Here is a 15,477-nt window from a genome sequence, read left to right on the forward strand (position 1 = left end):
CTGAATTACTCATAATTAGTGGCAAAGACCTATGAAACTTCAGTCCTTGGCAGGAGCCTCCTTGAAATGATTTCCTTTGCAACTGAGTGAGACAAATTGTTCTGACTTATTGCAAAATGGGTTGGTCCCGCTTTAGCGTGACTCTCACATACCAGCTGTCCACATGATCCAGTTCCAATCTTGCACCATTTTAACAATAATGCTTTAATTTATCTTAGCTTTGGGATCGCTTCAGTTTTAATCTCAAACATAGTATGGGGAATTCTTGCCATGGGTTGACTAACCTTACCTCGTAGCTATCGGAAGACTTGTCGCAGAAAATCCAAAAATATAATTCCCTTAAGAGCAGCTCTCACTATATTCTAAGTATATTCTTTCCAGTTCACTGGAATGACATTATAGGTCAATTCAGATTTTCTGTTTGCAAGTGAAAAAAAAAAATCCTGTTCCCAGCTCAGCCTGCCTGAGTCATGACATTGAATTTAGAGGAGAAAAAAAAAAAAAAAAAAAAAAAAGGGAGGAAAATCCATAACTCTTTGTAAAATCTTCATAAGCTGTTTTTGAATACTATTTTAAAACATAATCCACATAGATTTTCTTAGAAAAGGCTTACTGGAGTGGAAAAATGTTGTTTGTGTTGAGCAGCTCTTGTCTCTGTTGCAGGAACAACGATACATAACCGCCTGTAGCGATGGCTGGTTGCACTTTGTTCATGTGGCCTTTTCAGCAACTGAGAAACAAAGCAGATTCCTGGTAAACAGGGCAGGGCAGCTACAAGCTTCCCCATCCCAGCCTAATCCCTAAAACCTAAAGGAAAACCTCTATGCAGGAACTAGGGCACGGCTATTAAACCTCATGTCTCATATGCCTTGGCACTTGTCTTCGAGGCTTTTATTAGACCTTTTCCTTTTTTTCCTTCTCAGCTCTTAATTTTCCAACTCTTCATTTTCTGACTCTTGGTTTCCAGTTTGTTCCATATGCACTGTGATGTTTCATCTAGGTGATGTCTGACGCATTCTCCCTGTGTGCCTTGTGTAGCCTCCTGTGGCCCTGGGTGGTCTTTGCTGCTTTGTCCCTGCTTGCATCCTTTCTCCTCACCCCGTAACATTCCTGGACAGGACCTGGATGTTTTCCCTGTGTCTGGCCAAGCTCTTCCAACTTCTGCGCCTCTGATAACTTGATTCTCACCCCTGTAGTTTTTGTCTGTTGGTGTGCATCCTGCCTGTATAATACTGGGGAGTAATTGACGGATTATCTGGAACTTCTGATCCCCACTGGCCTTAATATAAGAAAGTAGTCTGCAATCTGCCCAAATGCCAAGGCTGTGGTACGAGCCCCGTTTTGGCAGCCAAAGGCACATGGGAAATGTAGATGTTTTTAACGTGATGCGAGGCAGAGAGGTGGCACTTGGGGGTTGCTGCCTGACTGGTAATTAAACCAGCAAGCAGAAGTCATTGATTTGAAAAGCAAAATAGGACTGAATTTTGCATTTGTGCCTTTCTTGATGTTTTGCACTCTTGGCTCGGCCCTAACAAAAAACTGCGTGAATGTTCTACTGCACAGGTTGTATAAAACACACGGGTTTGCTGCTTGAGATCACATTTACAGAGGGGTATCCAAGACCTTCTCCAGTGGGAGCAGTCCTTTACTGACTCAAGCTATTTTGAGAGGAAAATGTTAATTGAAAAAGTGACCTACATGTGGTTAGCTGATACCCTGTTGGTCCTCTGCCAAGTAGATGGCCTCCAGAAACCTGCGCAGGGTGTAAAGCTGCAAGAGGCTTCTGCAGAGCTACCTGCCAACTTCCTCTTCTTTCCTCCCTGTTTTGCTTTCCAAGAGTGCAAAAATGGGACAATATTCCTAAATAGCAGCAAAAGTGGCTTAGTGTGCCATCTATGTACTAAAATGTGACAGATTTATCGATCCCTTTCTATTTGTAAACAGTGACCTTCCCGTTCACAAGGCTCCAGGGCGACAACGCTTGTGCAAATCCCTGATTTTAGAGTTCCCCAGGACTAAAGAGTTGAGTCACGTTACGCAAAACTTACTGTATGACTTACAGCACGCCATTCCTCCCAAAGAAAAAGCCCTTATTAAGAGAATAATTGCCTCTGAAGCTGTTAGTAGGATATATGGAAATCATTGCAGGGTATTGCTTTTTACAGATGTTCTTGGACCAATTCCCATTGGTAGGATTTGCTTTGGTAAGCCATGCCAATCTTGTGATGCAGTCTTGAGTTATTGTTTAGGCTGTATTTTTAGCTGCGGCCCTTCGCAACTGCTTGGCGTTAGAATTTATAAAGGAGCTTGTGGCTCCCTAATGGTCTCTCTCGCTGTAGGGCTGTACAAACTGTTCGTTGCAGTGTCTGCAAAGTAAACACTGTCCTCCTCGATGGGGTAAAGGGTCCATGTCAACAACAGGACTTTCCAGCCTCTGATCACATGCTTGAATTATATCTCCAAGATGGTTTTCCTGGCAGAAGCGTAAGTAAATGTTTCTGCGAAGTGGATGATGTTCATGTGCAAATCCCTCAGTACAGAAGCTCTCTTCCCTCCCCCTGTTCCCAGTCTCTCGTTCCAGTGGTTAAGCAAGAGCAGGGACGTTGACCTGCCAAGAATAGATGCCTTGCAGAGGGGAGCCTCTGCCCCCATCCTTCTTGCTCCTGAGTAGTTGTTTTTAAAGCCTCCAGAATGCCTCTAAAGAAAGCCCTTTCATGGCAAAAGCTGTAGCACTTAGTGTCCCACCATGCTTGAGTCATGTACGGCTGCATGGGGTGGGTAGCCTTGTTCAGAAAACCTTCTCAGACTGTGGCTTGTGGAGGTCACCATGGTAGCTCGGTGAGTTTTCCCTCTGTACAAGTCCCAGTTATCCCCTAATGTGGCTAAAACGCCCTTTTTTTCTCCAAGTAGGTTGCTAACTTAGTGGTAAGATGTTGGCTAATAAACTGCTCCACTGTTTGCAAAGGAACTTGCAATAGATACGGTCACTGCATATCTGAGATGACATTTTGGTTTATTCTGTGTAGCTAATACAAAGGCCAAATATTTGGCTGAAATCCTAATTATTTTTAGGTCTAAATGTGGGTTGTGAGATGTGGCTTGTAGTGTGGAGGGGATGTTGGTGAGCTTTCTGTTGCTTGGTGAGCCAGTCACCTTGTCAAGCTCTCCATGGCCCTGCTGGATTTACCGGATACTTCTGGGGGTTTTCATGCCCCTAATATGGGGTAGGACTGAGGTGCAGCATCTCTGCCCTTCTGCCTGTGAGTCTTTAAGGTTACAGTTGGTATCTCAGCTCTCAAACTTTCCGATTGTGGTGTAAGGAGTTAACACCACTTTCAGCTCTTAAAAGCTTGTTGGGTTTGGGTAGAGATGAGGAGAAGGCAGAGACCAATAAGGTGGGTAAACCAGCAGGGAAGCCTTTCCAGCTAGAGCAGGTGTCTTGGGAGGTGCACCTCTCCCCAGATGTCTGTGTCCTGAGGGTCTGCAAGGTGCTCCTAAGCAAAAGCAGTTAACTCATCTCTATATTTTCATATATCCCTGTATCAAACTGCAGAAGCTTTTGCAATAGCAGCGAGGCATTGGTAGGTCTGATGTGAAGACGCTCCCGGCAGCACCGCGGGGCTCCACGGTGGCCAGGCCGTGCGTCTGCCCTGGCTGCCGACGCGACTCGGCGCAGAATGAGCTGTGGATGCTGGCGCTGGCTTTGGCTCCGGAACCCGGGCGCAGTTTCCCAACGAAGCCTTTGGGTGTGTGTGTGTGTGAGCTCACTGCCCTGGTCACCGCTCACAAGGAGGTTTTGTCCGCTTGGCTGGCTGAGCCGCAAGGGTGCTGGGCCGCCTGCAGCGGGCGAGAAGCAGGCAAAGGCTTTGCTGTCTTCGTGACTTCAGCAGGGTGTTGCCCAGCAGGTCTTTTTTATAGGCATTCTTGAAAATCAGAAGGATGAGATTATGAACTTTAAAAAGGCCCGAGGAATCCAATTTTTCTTCTAGTAGGGATTTTTCCATCCTTTTCCCTCCACAAAATGAGACTTGCACTGTCCATTTGCAATGTTGATAGTAAATGTAATGTACAGGGGTGTTGTTGAAATACTGAGAGGTGCTGCTTGAAGACAATAAAGGAAATGCTGGAATTTCAATTTTTTTAGATACAAAGAGAAAATTTGGATGAGTTATTTTGTTTAATACTAGTATTAAAGCAGAAATATGCTTCATCTGCATAAATGTGTTGAAAATGAGTTTTCCAGATTACGTGTGTATTATGTGCATTCAGAGTCATAGGAAAACAGGGCTGTAAATGTAGATGTAACTCATAAATGAGCTATTATGGACCTCAAAGTAATGAATCATGGCCTTGCATCAGTACTATTAATATAAGACAAGTGGAAACTATTTGTCCTATGAGTTTCAGTGCAATGGAACTGAGGTTTATTTAGGATATTACAAAACTGTATCTTGTAGTCAGGCTACGTATTATGACAAATAAATGCGTAATATCCTAAATATTTGTCCCGAGTGACTAGTTGTGTATGGAGGTGATGGGTGGTGTTGCAAGGAGGCTTCTGTTCTGCTTAAGGCTTATTACCGGCGGGGGCAAGTTGGATTGAGCATACTGTATACTGGACATAAACAAAAACAAAACACCTCTTTGGGGTTTCTGTTTGTCTGTAGGTCTATAGAAGACTGGCCTGTTTTATCCCTCCTCCTCCCTCCTCTCCCGAGAAGGCAGCCGTGGCACCGTGCACCCTGTGGACAGAGCTGCCGCCCCGGTGTGACGTGTGTTGGAGACCAGGCTCTGGCGGGCCGTGTTTGCCCTAGCAGTGATGGTCACCTGCCTTGGAGCAGGCTGCGTGTTCCCTCTGCGCCTCCTCCTGCCCTTCCAGCCTCCTTTTCTAATGCTGGGCAAGGGCTTGGCTCAAGGCCCTTCTTGCCTCTCACTGTGTGTTTTTATTGTTGTTGTTTTTAAGGATTTAGGCCCATCCTGGTATATGAACCTGTCGGGTTGCGGGTGAGCCCTGCATGTTTGCAAAGGTGAGGTGTGTTCCCCAAACAGCGATAAGGAGCCTCTGTGATCAGCACCCGAGCTGTAGACCCTGGCACCGTCCCTTTTCTGCTGTTTGTTTTTCCTAGTACCTCAGGTGAATTTGTAGTTAATTGGACAGGTTTCTGAAAGTACTAGCTGTCTCTTTTTCCCCAGCTTCCAATAATTTAGGCTGAGAAAAAGATATCTTTTTTGTACTGAGTTCTGTCCTCTTATCTGTTTTTTTGTATGTTTATGTTATTACTGTTTGCAGCTCATGAGATGCACGTTTTATTGTGAGTGCTCTTCCTGCTTAAATGTTTTCCTAAATTCTTGTCACTCGTGCTATGTCTCGTGTCAGCTCTGTTCCGAGTGGGGAACAGACAGACATAAACACAGTGAACTGGAGCTCACTGGACAGAGCTTCAAATCTCCTGATTATCTTTCTGACTGCAGGGGAGGTGTGACCAGATAGATGCTTCATATTTGGAAGCAGTTCATAAGTAGGCTAATACCCACTTCCAGGCCGTGTGCTCCAGCTGCTGTGAATAATTCCCTTTTCCCTGACTCCCTGCCCTTTAAACGGCTGCTCTCAGCTTAATGATGCTCCGGAGCGCCGAAGGTCACTAGCGCTAACGCGACACGCTGCTCGTGTTGCTCGAGGCTGTACACAAGAGCCTGTCATACACTCGTGTTTTAATTTAGCACGAGGTGTGGAACACCCCACAAATTAACCAAATAAAACATCTCAGCTTCTATGTTGATTTGAAAAGTAACTGTTTTAAAAGGGTAGTTTTGGTAATGTGTTCTTTATATAGGGAGCATTAACATCTCTAGTGCGTCTTCCTCGTGCCAGGTAGTAAAAGACCTGTGCAAATTTGCCAATAAAAGCAGGGGGTTTTAACTTTTACTAACCAAGCAAGCCATAGCAAATGACCTCTTTTAAAACCAAGATGAAAATTTGTGGTACCCCTTCATGGTGTGTTGTGACGATGCTTTGGCTTTACGTGATTTGCATTAGTCTCCTCTTAGGTTGCATTTGTTGTTCCTTCAGCTGTTGTAAATTTTTTCCATTTCTTTGCTCTGTCTGAAGGAAGATAAGCAAAGTGTTGCAGACTAGGAGTTTTATCAGGCTTGAATAAAGGGCTGTGTTTTAAACCATCTGAGTAGGAAAACTATAAGATTTCCTCCCTAATTGTGTTTCATTGGCCTGGTTTCCAGTGTCAGTTTAGACCGTACCAGAGGAAGAAGCAGATATTTAGTAAACATGGCTTTAAATTAAAAATATTTTTGTCTGTTCTGAATCTCGACGGGGTATGAAGTATGACTGTTGGTGCACAAGTATTTTGCCCTCTCAGCATACCCACAATATATACTAACCAGTGTGTGTTAACCGAAAAGGAACTGATTACAAGGCCATAGTGTATCTTTGGATCTCCTAGTTTCATCTTTGAGTAGCTTAAGCCATTTTCTTTTTCTTAATTAAAAAAGAAAAATACCTTTGAGGCTTGTGATTGATTAGGAAATCAAGTCATTCTCTGTGACAGGAACATCAGTTCTCTCTAGCTGGTTTGGTTGGTATTTTCATATGCATGTTAAAGTAGATCGGATTTCAGACTGTTCGGAAGTTTCCTTTAAAGCAAAGCTTAGGCCTTTACCCTGAAATGAAGGAAAAGGCAAATGAAGAGAAAAGATAACTGCCCAGCGTGATTTCTTCCAGTGATGAGTAGGTGAAGAGTTTTAATTGCTTCACAGCAAAAATTTGCCAAATGCGGGTTCTGCCAGCCAAGGATGTCATGGATTCATCTGTTTAAATCTGAGGCTCCAGGTTTTTATATAAGAGAACGATGAAGAGAAGACCAAGTAGATTTTAGGAGTGACTGGATGTTTGGCTCCGGAGGTGGTTTTGCAGTCTGATCAAAAGTGGAGACTCGTCTGCAAAATTGACAACCCTTTTTTTTTTTTTTTTTTTTTTTTTTTGCGAGAGGCAAAGCTCCCTCTCACAGATGTTTCTCCAGGGACCACAGGGTGAGTGATACATCCCTAATGCATCTCACTGAATGTATTTTAATGGTTCGGGAGAGGTGAATCCTGTGCAGTTTCTCACAAGAGAGCCTTCGTGGTTTAGAATTCCCTCCTTTTTGGCCACTGTGTGTCCCTGACTGATTTGAGACCTGGATTAGGCCCCTTTTTTCCCCCAGTCTTTCTTTTTACTCCAATTTTTTTGTTGCTGAGGCCGTAACTGCCATGTCTTGAACAAGACCAATGCAGGTGTGCCCTGCTGCCCCAGGCTCAGCTCTGTGCAGCTTGGGGCACTGTGGTGACAGACCTGCAACAAGGTAGGCGGCTGTTGAGAGGGGTGTTTCTGAGGTGCAAATGGAATAGCTGCAAGCATCCGTTTGAGTGTTGCCGAATGGGATCTTCCAGCACATTCAGGGAAGCTGGGATACTCTGCCTGGAGGGTGGCTCTACATTAAGGAGTTGTTTCTCCCTCCAGTATTGAAATTGGGATGTGAGTATAAAAAGCCTTCAAAGCAGCCTCCAGCTTTCCTGCATATAAACTGCTTTAGAGGAACTGGCTGCTACTCTACTAGTACTAGTGTGGGCAGCTGCTTCCCAAACGAAGGGATGTGTCTAGTATTGGTTTTGGAGCAGCAACTGATAGAGCAATAGCAAGCCTGCAAAGCAGTTGTGGCAAGAAAAGGATTGAACGTGCTCGGTTTTATTGCTGGTTTGTGAGTGTAACATCTTTAAGTTGGAAATGCAGAATACACGTGAGCATCTTTTTAAAAGCTGGGCGCTTAAACCCACCCAGAGTGGGTAGAGATTTTGGCAGTGGCAATACGGCTGCGGCCGGGAGCAGCTCTGGGGCTGCCGCTTGTCGGCGCGGGGCTTGCGGAAGGGCCGTGAAGGCGGCGCTACGAGAGGTGCCCCGTGGCCACCTGTGAGCTCCGCTCCTGCCCGCTTCCCCAGCGAGCAAGAGCAACTGGAAACTTTCCCGGAGCTGCCCGCTTGGCCGGAGGAAGCCGACTTATTTGGGCTCTGGCTGGTGTCACCTGCGGCGTGACCACTCCCCCGGCAGCCGCGCGCGGCACCGCGTTCCCGGGGCGCGGAGCGAATGCAAGCGGAAACCGCGGAGCCGGCGGCTCGCTCGCCTTCCTCCGGAGAGCCCAGGAGGGGCCGTGGCCATGGAGGCGGAGGGGGACTGCCTGAGCCCCGCGGCGCAGGAGCGGGTAAGGCCACGCGCAGGGAGGGCCGGGCACCCTGCTGCCTCCCCGCTTCCTCAGGGACCCCGTCGCGGAAGCGCTCCTGCCACCTCGGGGCTTCCCGGGCCGCTCGGGTGTCCCGCGGCGCTTGTTTAGCGTTTAACAAGCGCTGGGCTCGCTTGCGGCAAGTTTGTGAAGGGGGGATGTAAAGGTTTCCCTCCAAATAGCGACTGTGGCTTTAGTTTCGCTGTGTGTTTTATTTCAATGTGCTTTGCAGAAGTCCTTGAAAGGCAGCCCGCGTTGCTTGTGTGCGCCGAAGCCGCTGCATGTTTACCTGCCTGCTGTGTGTGTTCAGCTGCTTCCTGCAGCTCGCTGCTGAGCCTGCCGAGCCCGAGGAGGAGCTGCGGGCACCGCTCTGACCTGCGCGGGTGGCTTTTGGTTTATGTGTGTCTGCCTTTGTTTTTTATATGGAATAGAATTACCTCTCTCATAGGTATCATGCTTAATTTGCACCAGCTCTGCACTGGTGGTATTAGCAAAACATTATTATTGCCCCTGACGAACACTTCAGAAAGTAGCTAAATTGTGTAAAATGCTCAGGGTTCCCTCGAGCCCCCTTTTAAAGCCTAAACGACTTGGCTTTAAAATCTAAACAATTTAAAATGCCGTTTGGCCTGGGCTCAGGCATGCCAGGTGCTTTTTGTCCTGTGTTTTCCAAGCAGAAGCTCTCAAAGCCAGGCCGAGTGTTGCGGTACGCGGGCAGCCCAGCCGCCGACGTGGGCTGGCGCTCCTGCTCGGCCGTCCTCGCTGTGGGGCTGCGGTGCGAGGCGTCACGCACGCCCGTAAGGGGCTGCTCCGTCCCAACGGAGACAGCGGGACCTGCCCATTGGGCAGGACTCCCCGCGGTGGCAGGTACAAGGGTTGTGGGTGCCCTTCTGCACAAGTGCTGCCCTTGGGCAGCCGTTCGCAGCAGGAGCGAGGCGAGGAGCGGAGCAGGATGTGGGGCGGCCGAGCCCTGCGTGAATCACGGCCAGCTCTCACATGAGTAAGTGCAGCGTGTACTTACTGCCCAGGAAAGGGAGGTATCTCCATTTTTCATGGTGTTTATGAAGGGTTATAAACCACGTCGACCTGTGGCCTTGCTGGCTCCTTCGCAATAGGTCATGAGTCCCATCCTCTGGATAACGCGAAATATTTCTCCTACCTTTAGAATAAATAAGTACAAAGTATTTTCTAATCTGTCTTTAGGCCAACTTAATACCCTTAGAAATCCAAGCAATGTAAACTTCATAGTGTTTGGCAATATCCACAACTGGCACGGCAGCTTTAAATAGATCTTAATTTTAAGAGCTTGTTGAACATGTTTTTTTTTCTAAAAAATAAAATCTGTGGCTGAGATGAAACAGCTTGCTATCTCCCAGGTGCTTGTTTTCCTCCTGTGCCTCAGATGCAGAAAGTGTTGGCTGATGTGGGTGTGTGTATATATATATATATATAGATAGATAGATATAGATTATATATTGGTTTGACCTCCAAATGCAAAAATCACCTATGGACAGTCTTGTGTCACCATGCAGGACAGCTCCTGTGGGTCTCCTGGAGCCCCCTACTCTGAGTTGTCCATTCTTGGGTGGAAAGGAGGTGAAGAGCCTTGAGATGTGTTAGCAGCTTTAGTGGGAGGGTGTGTTGCTCTTCTGGTCTGTGGGGATATTGCAAATCGGGTGCTGCTTGTCTAAAGAGGTTTGAAATTGCTAAACAAGTAAAACCAGCGCTATCAAATTTCTTCTGTCCGACAATGTGTAACTTAAGGAAGTGCAATGAATGCAGGCGTACAACATGGCAGGAAAAAGCCTTTTCAGGAAGGATGTGGCCGGGGACAGTGTTGCCTGTGGAAAAATTAGGCTTGTGCCAAAAGCAAATTGCTGGCTGCATCTTAAGCACCTTGGCAACAAATTTCAATTGGTGTGAGGATAGTTCTCACGGAGACAGATTTGGCTGGTGCGCTCAGCTTGCTGCTCTGAATGCATCTTGCACCACAGGGCGCCGCTTCGGGGTTGCAGGCAGGCGAGGGCAGCTGCGTGGTAAGTCGTTGGGGCCAGGTTTTCGCCACTCAAAGCAGGGTAATTTCCTGCCATTGGTGGTGGTTTCTCAGGGCTCTGACTCAGCAGTGACCCCTCAGAAAAGCACCGTGGATGCCCCGCTTACACACGGATGTCACGGCCGCGAGGCACCTCGGGAGCGCTATTGCCGACGCAGCCGTCAGCGCGTGGCCACGAAACCCCCATTTCCGCCTCCATGGTCCGTTCCGCACCGGCGGCTGCGGGCACAGGCAGCCCTCGCTTCTGCTTGCTCAGGGGTCTCCAGAAAGGCTTTTATCTGACTAACGATGGCTCCAGGCTGCTCCTTGGTGAGCTTATCTGGCTCGCGCTGGACGAAGGCCAGGTTGCCGCGGGCTGAGCCGGTTTTGATTCAGTCAGCAAAGGGAGACGTGTGCGGCTCAAGCTGCCGTTTGCAGCCTGAGCGAGGAAAGGAGGTATTTATAGCATGGAGCCGTTAATGTGAAAACGGAGCCAGAGCCTTCCCAGGAGTGTGGTTTGGGAAGGCTTGGGCGGGTTCAGTCCTGCCCCCACTCTTGAGGAAGGGCAACTCGGTGAATGCAACGCGCTCGCCTAAAAGCAGGAGCCGTCCGAAAGGGCCCCGGGCTTGGGGCACGGGGCTGCTGCGGCTTCCACAGGGCCCACGTGCCAAGAGCGAGGTGCGGGGCCATCCCTCCCGGCGTCGCTGCCTCCACCAGCCGCTGCTGGGTCGTCACCAGCGCTCGCTCCAAGCGACGCCGTTGGCCAAGGCAGCGTGGAAGGGGGCCATGAAGAGCGCGCCTCATGTCGGTAGTGCCTTCTTGATGGCTCCCGTGGAGCCGCGGCTGCGCAGGGCTTGCCAGCGCTGAGGTAGGACCCTGGTCTTGTGCTGCCCTGGCTCTCACCTCGCTCTTTTCCAGGCACTGGCTTTCCGAGATACCCGGGATGTTTGTTGATCCCTCATTTCTGATGGAGACTGCGTGCCATTTCTTAAGTTTCTGCACTTGCTGCGGAGCAGAAGTGCCCGAGCAGGATGTACATTGAGTAAGAAAGTGTTGATAAGCCCTCACCTGAGGAGACGGGGTAAATTTCACTTCAGGATATTTGGGTCATGCTTAATATCATCTTAATGAGATCAGCACTGCTGTGTGGTATGGACCGTTGCTCATCGCCTTGATTGTATCCTCTACAAGGGCTTGTCCTTGCGTATTGGCAGCCACCCGCAGTCTCGTTCGCCTCCGCCCAGCAGCGAGGAGCCAACCTCTCTGTTGCAAACGCTTGAAAATGTAATAGTACAAGCTTCTGCGTAGCACCCCTGCAGCCGGTGTGTGTAATGAAGACATCCTAGGGTCCTTTCCAGCTGGAATGATCTTGTGAGTCTTTGGGTTCGTTAAAAATGAGTTATTTTAAAGTACCAATGTTCTTGCTGGAATAATGTTGTGCTGACTGCTTGCAAAGGTGCTGCTGTGACATATGCTTGTTGTGGCATTTGGGACTCCAAAAATGTATTAGGCTATTTAAAAGGATCTAGAACATATACATCTCATCTGTATTGATAGATATTTGAAATTTAGTAACAAAATTTATAAGAAATTTAATTTATGGCTGTTGGTATCTAGGGAACTGGTTAGTTTTGTTTTCAAGGGGGATCCGGAAGAATTTGCAAAACACTTCTCTCTATTGCTTTGTTGCAATGCTAGGTTGCCTCTGGATGATACGTGGTTCTGTGACACAGCTAGAAAGCACCTAAATCCTTTGGCCCTTGTAGTACAAGGAAAACCAAAGGAGTAATGAATATGTATGTGTTAAGCACAGTATTTGTATACAGACATCTAGTGCTCAGTTACTGAGGTATGAGGAAGAGATCTACAGTAACTTTAATACCAAAAAACACTTGTCTCCCTCTTTTCTGGCAGGAGGGAAGTTGTAGAGTTACGTATTGCTTAGCATATTTTGCTTATGGAGACTTCAGAGTCCTTTGTCCTTATGGGAAAAATATAGCTAATAGTTTGCACTGATGTTGATTTGTCTTCCCCAGATCAGTCCCTTTTTATATTTTACGCTGCTTTTTAAGCTGTGCAGTTTGCGTCTCAGTGGTCACTTCTCTAAATTGCAACCAGTCAAAAGCATTGCTTAAAGCTGAATCTCCTCTTTCCTCACTCTCCATCCCAAAAAGTACTTTGATCTGCAGTCCTAGGAGCAAATTTCCGCTTCAATTTGAGCTCAGGCAGCAGCGCTGTAGGTTTTTTTATTAGTATGCCTCCTGTCAAAAGGTAATTGTTGGTATTTTGTATCATACGGATCATCTCATGGTCTCCTATGAGTAGTGCAGAATAGTCCTTATCTTTGAAACTCTCCTGTATTTACAACAGTACCTCCTGTAAGATGGATTTACAGTGGTGTTTTCCAAGGTATTTAAACTTATTTTCATCTGGACAGAATCCCATAACGTAAAGTCAATATAGTGCTCCTTGAAATACTGTGATTTCTTGAGTGCTGGGTAAGAGAGTCCTTTCGAAAGGACATCTCACAGCTCGTTTATATAGTGGGTGCCTTAAAAGCCTTCAAACATTGTGGGTAAATCATAGCAGTGCTTGGCAGCGTTCCTGGCCGCTATTTGCCCATCGGCCGGGCTGCGGAATCTTGGACAAGCTCCCTTCCAGGTGCTCTTTAACCCACAGTCGCTTCAAGATGTTTGTGGTGATATGTTCACTGTTGTTTGGCTCTAAATAACAGCTCTTGGGGATTATGGAAGCCCAATGTTTCCAGGGGCAAACGGGGTCTCTCAGGGGTGCAAAGATGCAGGTGTGTTTTGCGTTGTCTCTCCAAGGCAGAGACAGCTTGAAATTCAAGAAGTGAAATGAGAAGAAATGCACACTTTGTATAAAAACCCATGTACCTGGCTACGTCCTTTTCCATCGTGAGCATCCTGCCTTCGCAGAAGACTGTTGTTGCAAGTGTTTTCTAAATGCAGAGCCACCTGTGGCATGAAAATTAGAAGCTTGGTGCTGCAAGGGAGGTGGTTTTATGTCTTGTCTTCTTGGGTGTGTGTTTAGGCACACAGAGAGGAGGAACAAGCTCCTGTCCTGATTCCCTGGACACTTGACCTTAATCTTGTAGCTTTGGCTGTGAAATTGGCTCTCACCTGCTACAAACGGTTCTGGGAACAGAGGAGCTCCCTGTAATCCCAGAGCAGCTGGTTAGAGCCATCCTGTTTTCTCCCTGCTGAGCTATTCTTAATTGTGCCAGGTGAGCTGCTCCCTTTCAGCACCGTACCGAGCCTGGACCAATTCTTGGTTTTCCTTACAATATTTCCTAGTTTGTTTTTGCAGCATTATGAGAAGCAGAGTATTAAAAATGGTAATTTAAAGCACGCTGCGGCACTTCTAACCACGTTGCAGTGGGGAAGGTCTCTCACCAGAGGCCTGTCCTTGGCAAGTTCCCACCCTGGTGAGGTTTGGGCTTGGATAACAGCATTTTGGTGCATTTTCTGTGGCCCCACTCTCCTGGTCATTTGGAGCTTCCTTGCATGTAGGCTGGACAGCAGCTGGATTCGCACCTGTGCGATGTTGGCTGCTAGGAAAAATGGTGTATAATGTGTTTGCTGTAGGTCAAATTAATCCATTGATAAAAGTCAAGCTTAAAAGAGAAAAAAAAAAAAAAAGCCAGTAAAACCTGCCTCTCTTGATAAATAAAGTTGCTTTCTCAATACAAGTGTTTCCTCTCTATGCGTGCAAATAGTAATTAAAAAAAGGCACAGAGAGAGCGCTCCTAAACACACCTGCTCAACGAGGGTAGTGCCTATGTGGGGGTGTATTACCTGCCTGTGAAGCACAACAAATTACGGAAGGCAGGGCCACTGCTTGCAGTAGGGAATTAACTCCTCCAGAGCTGTTGGCAGTCTTGCCCAGTCTCGTCCCGCCGTTTCGTGCCCCGCGTAGGGCGCGTGTTGCACCCCGGGTTGCCCGGCTTGTGTTTCATTGCTGTGTTCCCCTTTGCAGGCTGAAGCCAGGCTCGCGGCGAAGCGGGCGGCGCGGGCAGAGGCACGGGAGATCCGCATGAAAGAACTGGAGAGGCAGCAGAAAGAGGTACGTTCAAGGCTTTGGGGAGGTGGTTTGACCGTCTTGTTCCCTGAATGTGATCCAAGATCTTGGAAAAAAGGGGTTAATGTTTGTTTTGCTGAAACCTTAACAGTCTCTGTGGAGCTAGTGTTGCTCGGTTTGATTGCATGATAAGAAATGGCCTGAGAAAAGAGGGACTACAGCAATAATTTTATCTTGGTGAACTCAGTGTAGTTATTCACAAGAACACTGGTGTTTGTAATTGTTGTTTAATGTTAAACTTAGAGATTTGTAACTTGTGCGTGCACTGGGGGGGAAGATGTTGCTAGCACTTCATGAGAAATGTAATGAATACGCAAGAGTCATGGCACCTCTGCCAGTCTTTACTTGCTTTATTTGTTTTTGCTTTATTGTCACTATGGTCAGCCCTGTTTCTAAAAATGATGGTCTGCTGTTGGCAGAAGTAATAGCAGAAATTAAAGTTGGAAAAACTGCCTTCTTCAAAGAATTGGAGTTAAATCACTAATAGTCTCCCCCATATCTTGGAAAAACTCGTCGTTTTACACTATCAGCAAAATTACACAGTGACACAGGCCCAGTAGGAGATTATAGGCTTCCAGGGGAGGAATGATGTTTAATGACCTTTAAGGCCAAACAGGCACATTCTTGTGTTGGGTTTGACGAGCAGGAGCTGTACTAAATGTCTCTCCCTCCACACCAAGAAGTTGAGATCATCATTTGGGTTCAAGCTTCTGAAGCTGAAAGGGTGAATGTGTCTGCAAGCACGAGTTGGCAGAGGTGACCGAGCCAGTGATGAGGACCACAAACATTTAAAACCTGCATTGGTAAATATGTGTTTAATGAATGAGCAGAGTAGATGCAGCAAGGCTAGTAGCATCATAATTTACTTTCCGGAAAAAAACTTGGAAGGGAGGGAAAGAATGATGGAAATGAAGGATGGGGGAAATATGAGGGAAAAACAGATGCCCATCTCTGCTTTCAGTGCAAAGAGATCCCGTCTCTCTTTTTTAAAAGAGTGAATGGAGCTCGGGAGCAGGCTGCAGTGCTTGGCTGGGGGCAAGAGCAGCCCTTGAGCAGCTTGCCCAGGCTGAGCTCTGT

General features: G+C 47.3%; 1 protein-coding gene across 2 annotated transcripts in view; it reads left to right on the forward strand.

The window, feature by feature from the left end:
* The window catches only part of LRRFIP1 (LRR binding FLII interacting protein 1), a 77,731-nt gene that overhangs the window by 25,845 nt on the left and 36,409 nt on the right, over positions 1-15,477 (forward strand). Inside the window, exons 1-2 of one of the 2 annotated variants that reach the window (XM_088523680.1) lie at positions 8,145-8,249; positions 14,299-14,385. In XM_088523680.1, the coding sequence (XP_088379806.1) occupies positions 8,205-8,249; positions 14,299-14,385 (132 nt within the window). In that variant the 5' untranslated portion in view covers positions 8,145-8,204. Of the gene's footprint in view, positions 1-8,144; positions 8,250-14,298; positions 14,386-15,477 lie in introns of those variants that run through there. The other variant, XM_088523679.1, reaches the window with a different exon arrangement.

The sequence above is a fragment of the Tinamus guttatus genome, unplaced genomic scaffold, assembly GCF_059628265.1.
Source record: "Tinamus guttatus ecotype Peru unplaced genomic scaffold, ASM5962826v1 Tinamus_guttatus_pri_ptg000197l, whole genome shotgun sequence".
Lineage (NCBI taxonomy): Eukaryota > Metazoa > Chordata > Aves > Tinamiformes > Tinamidae > Tinamus > Tinamus guttatus.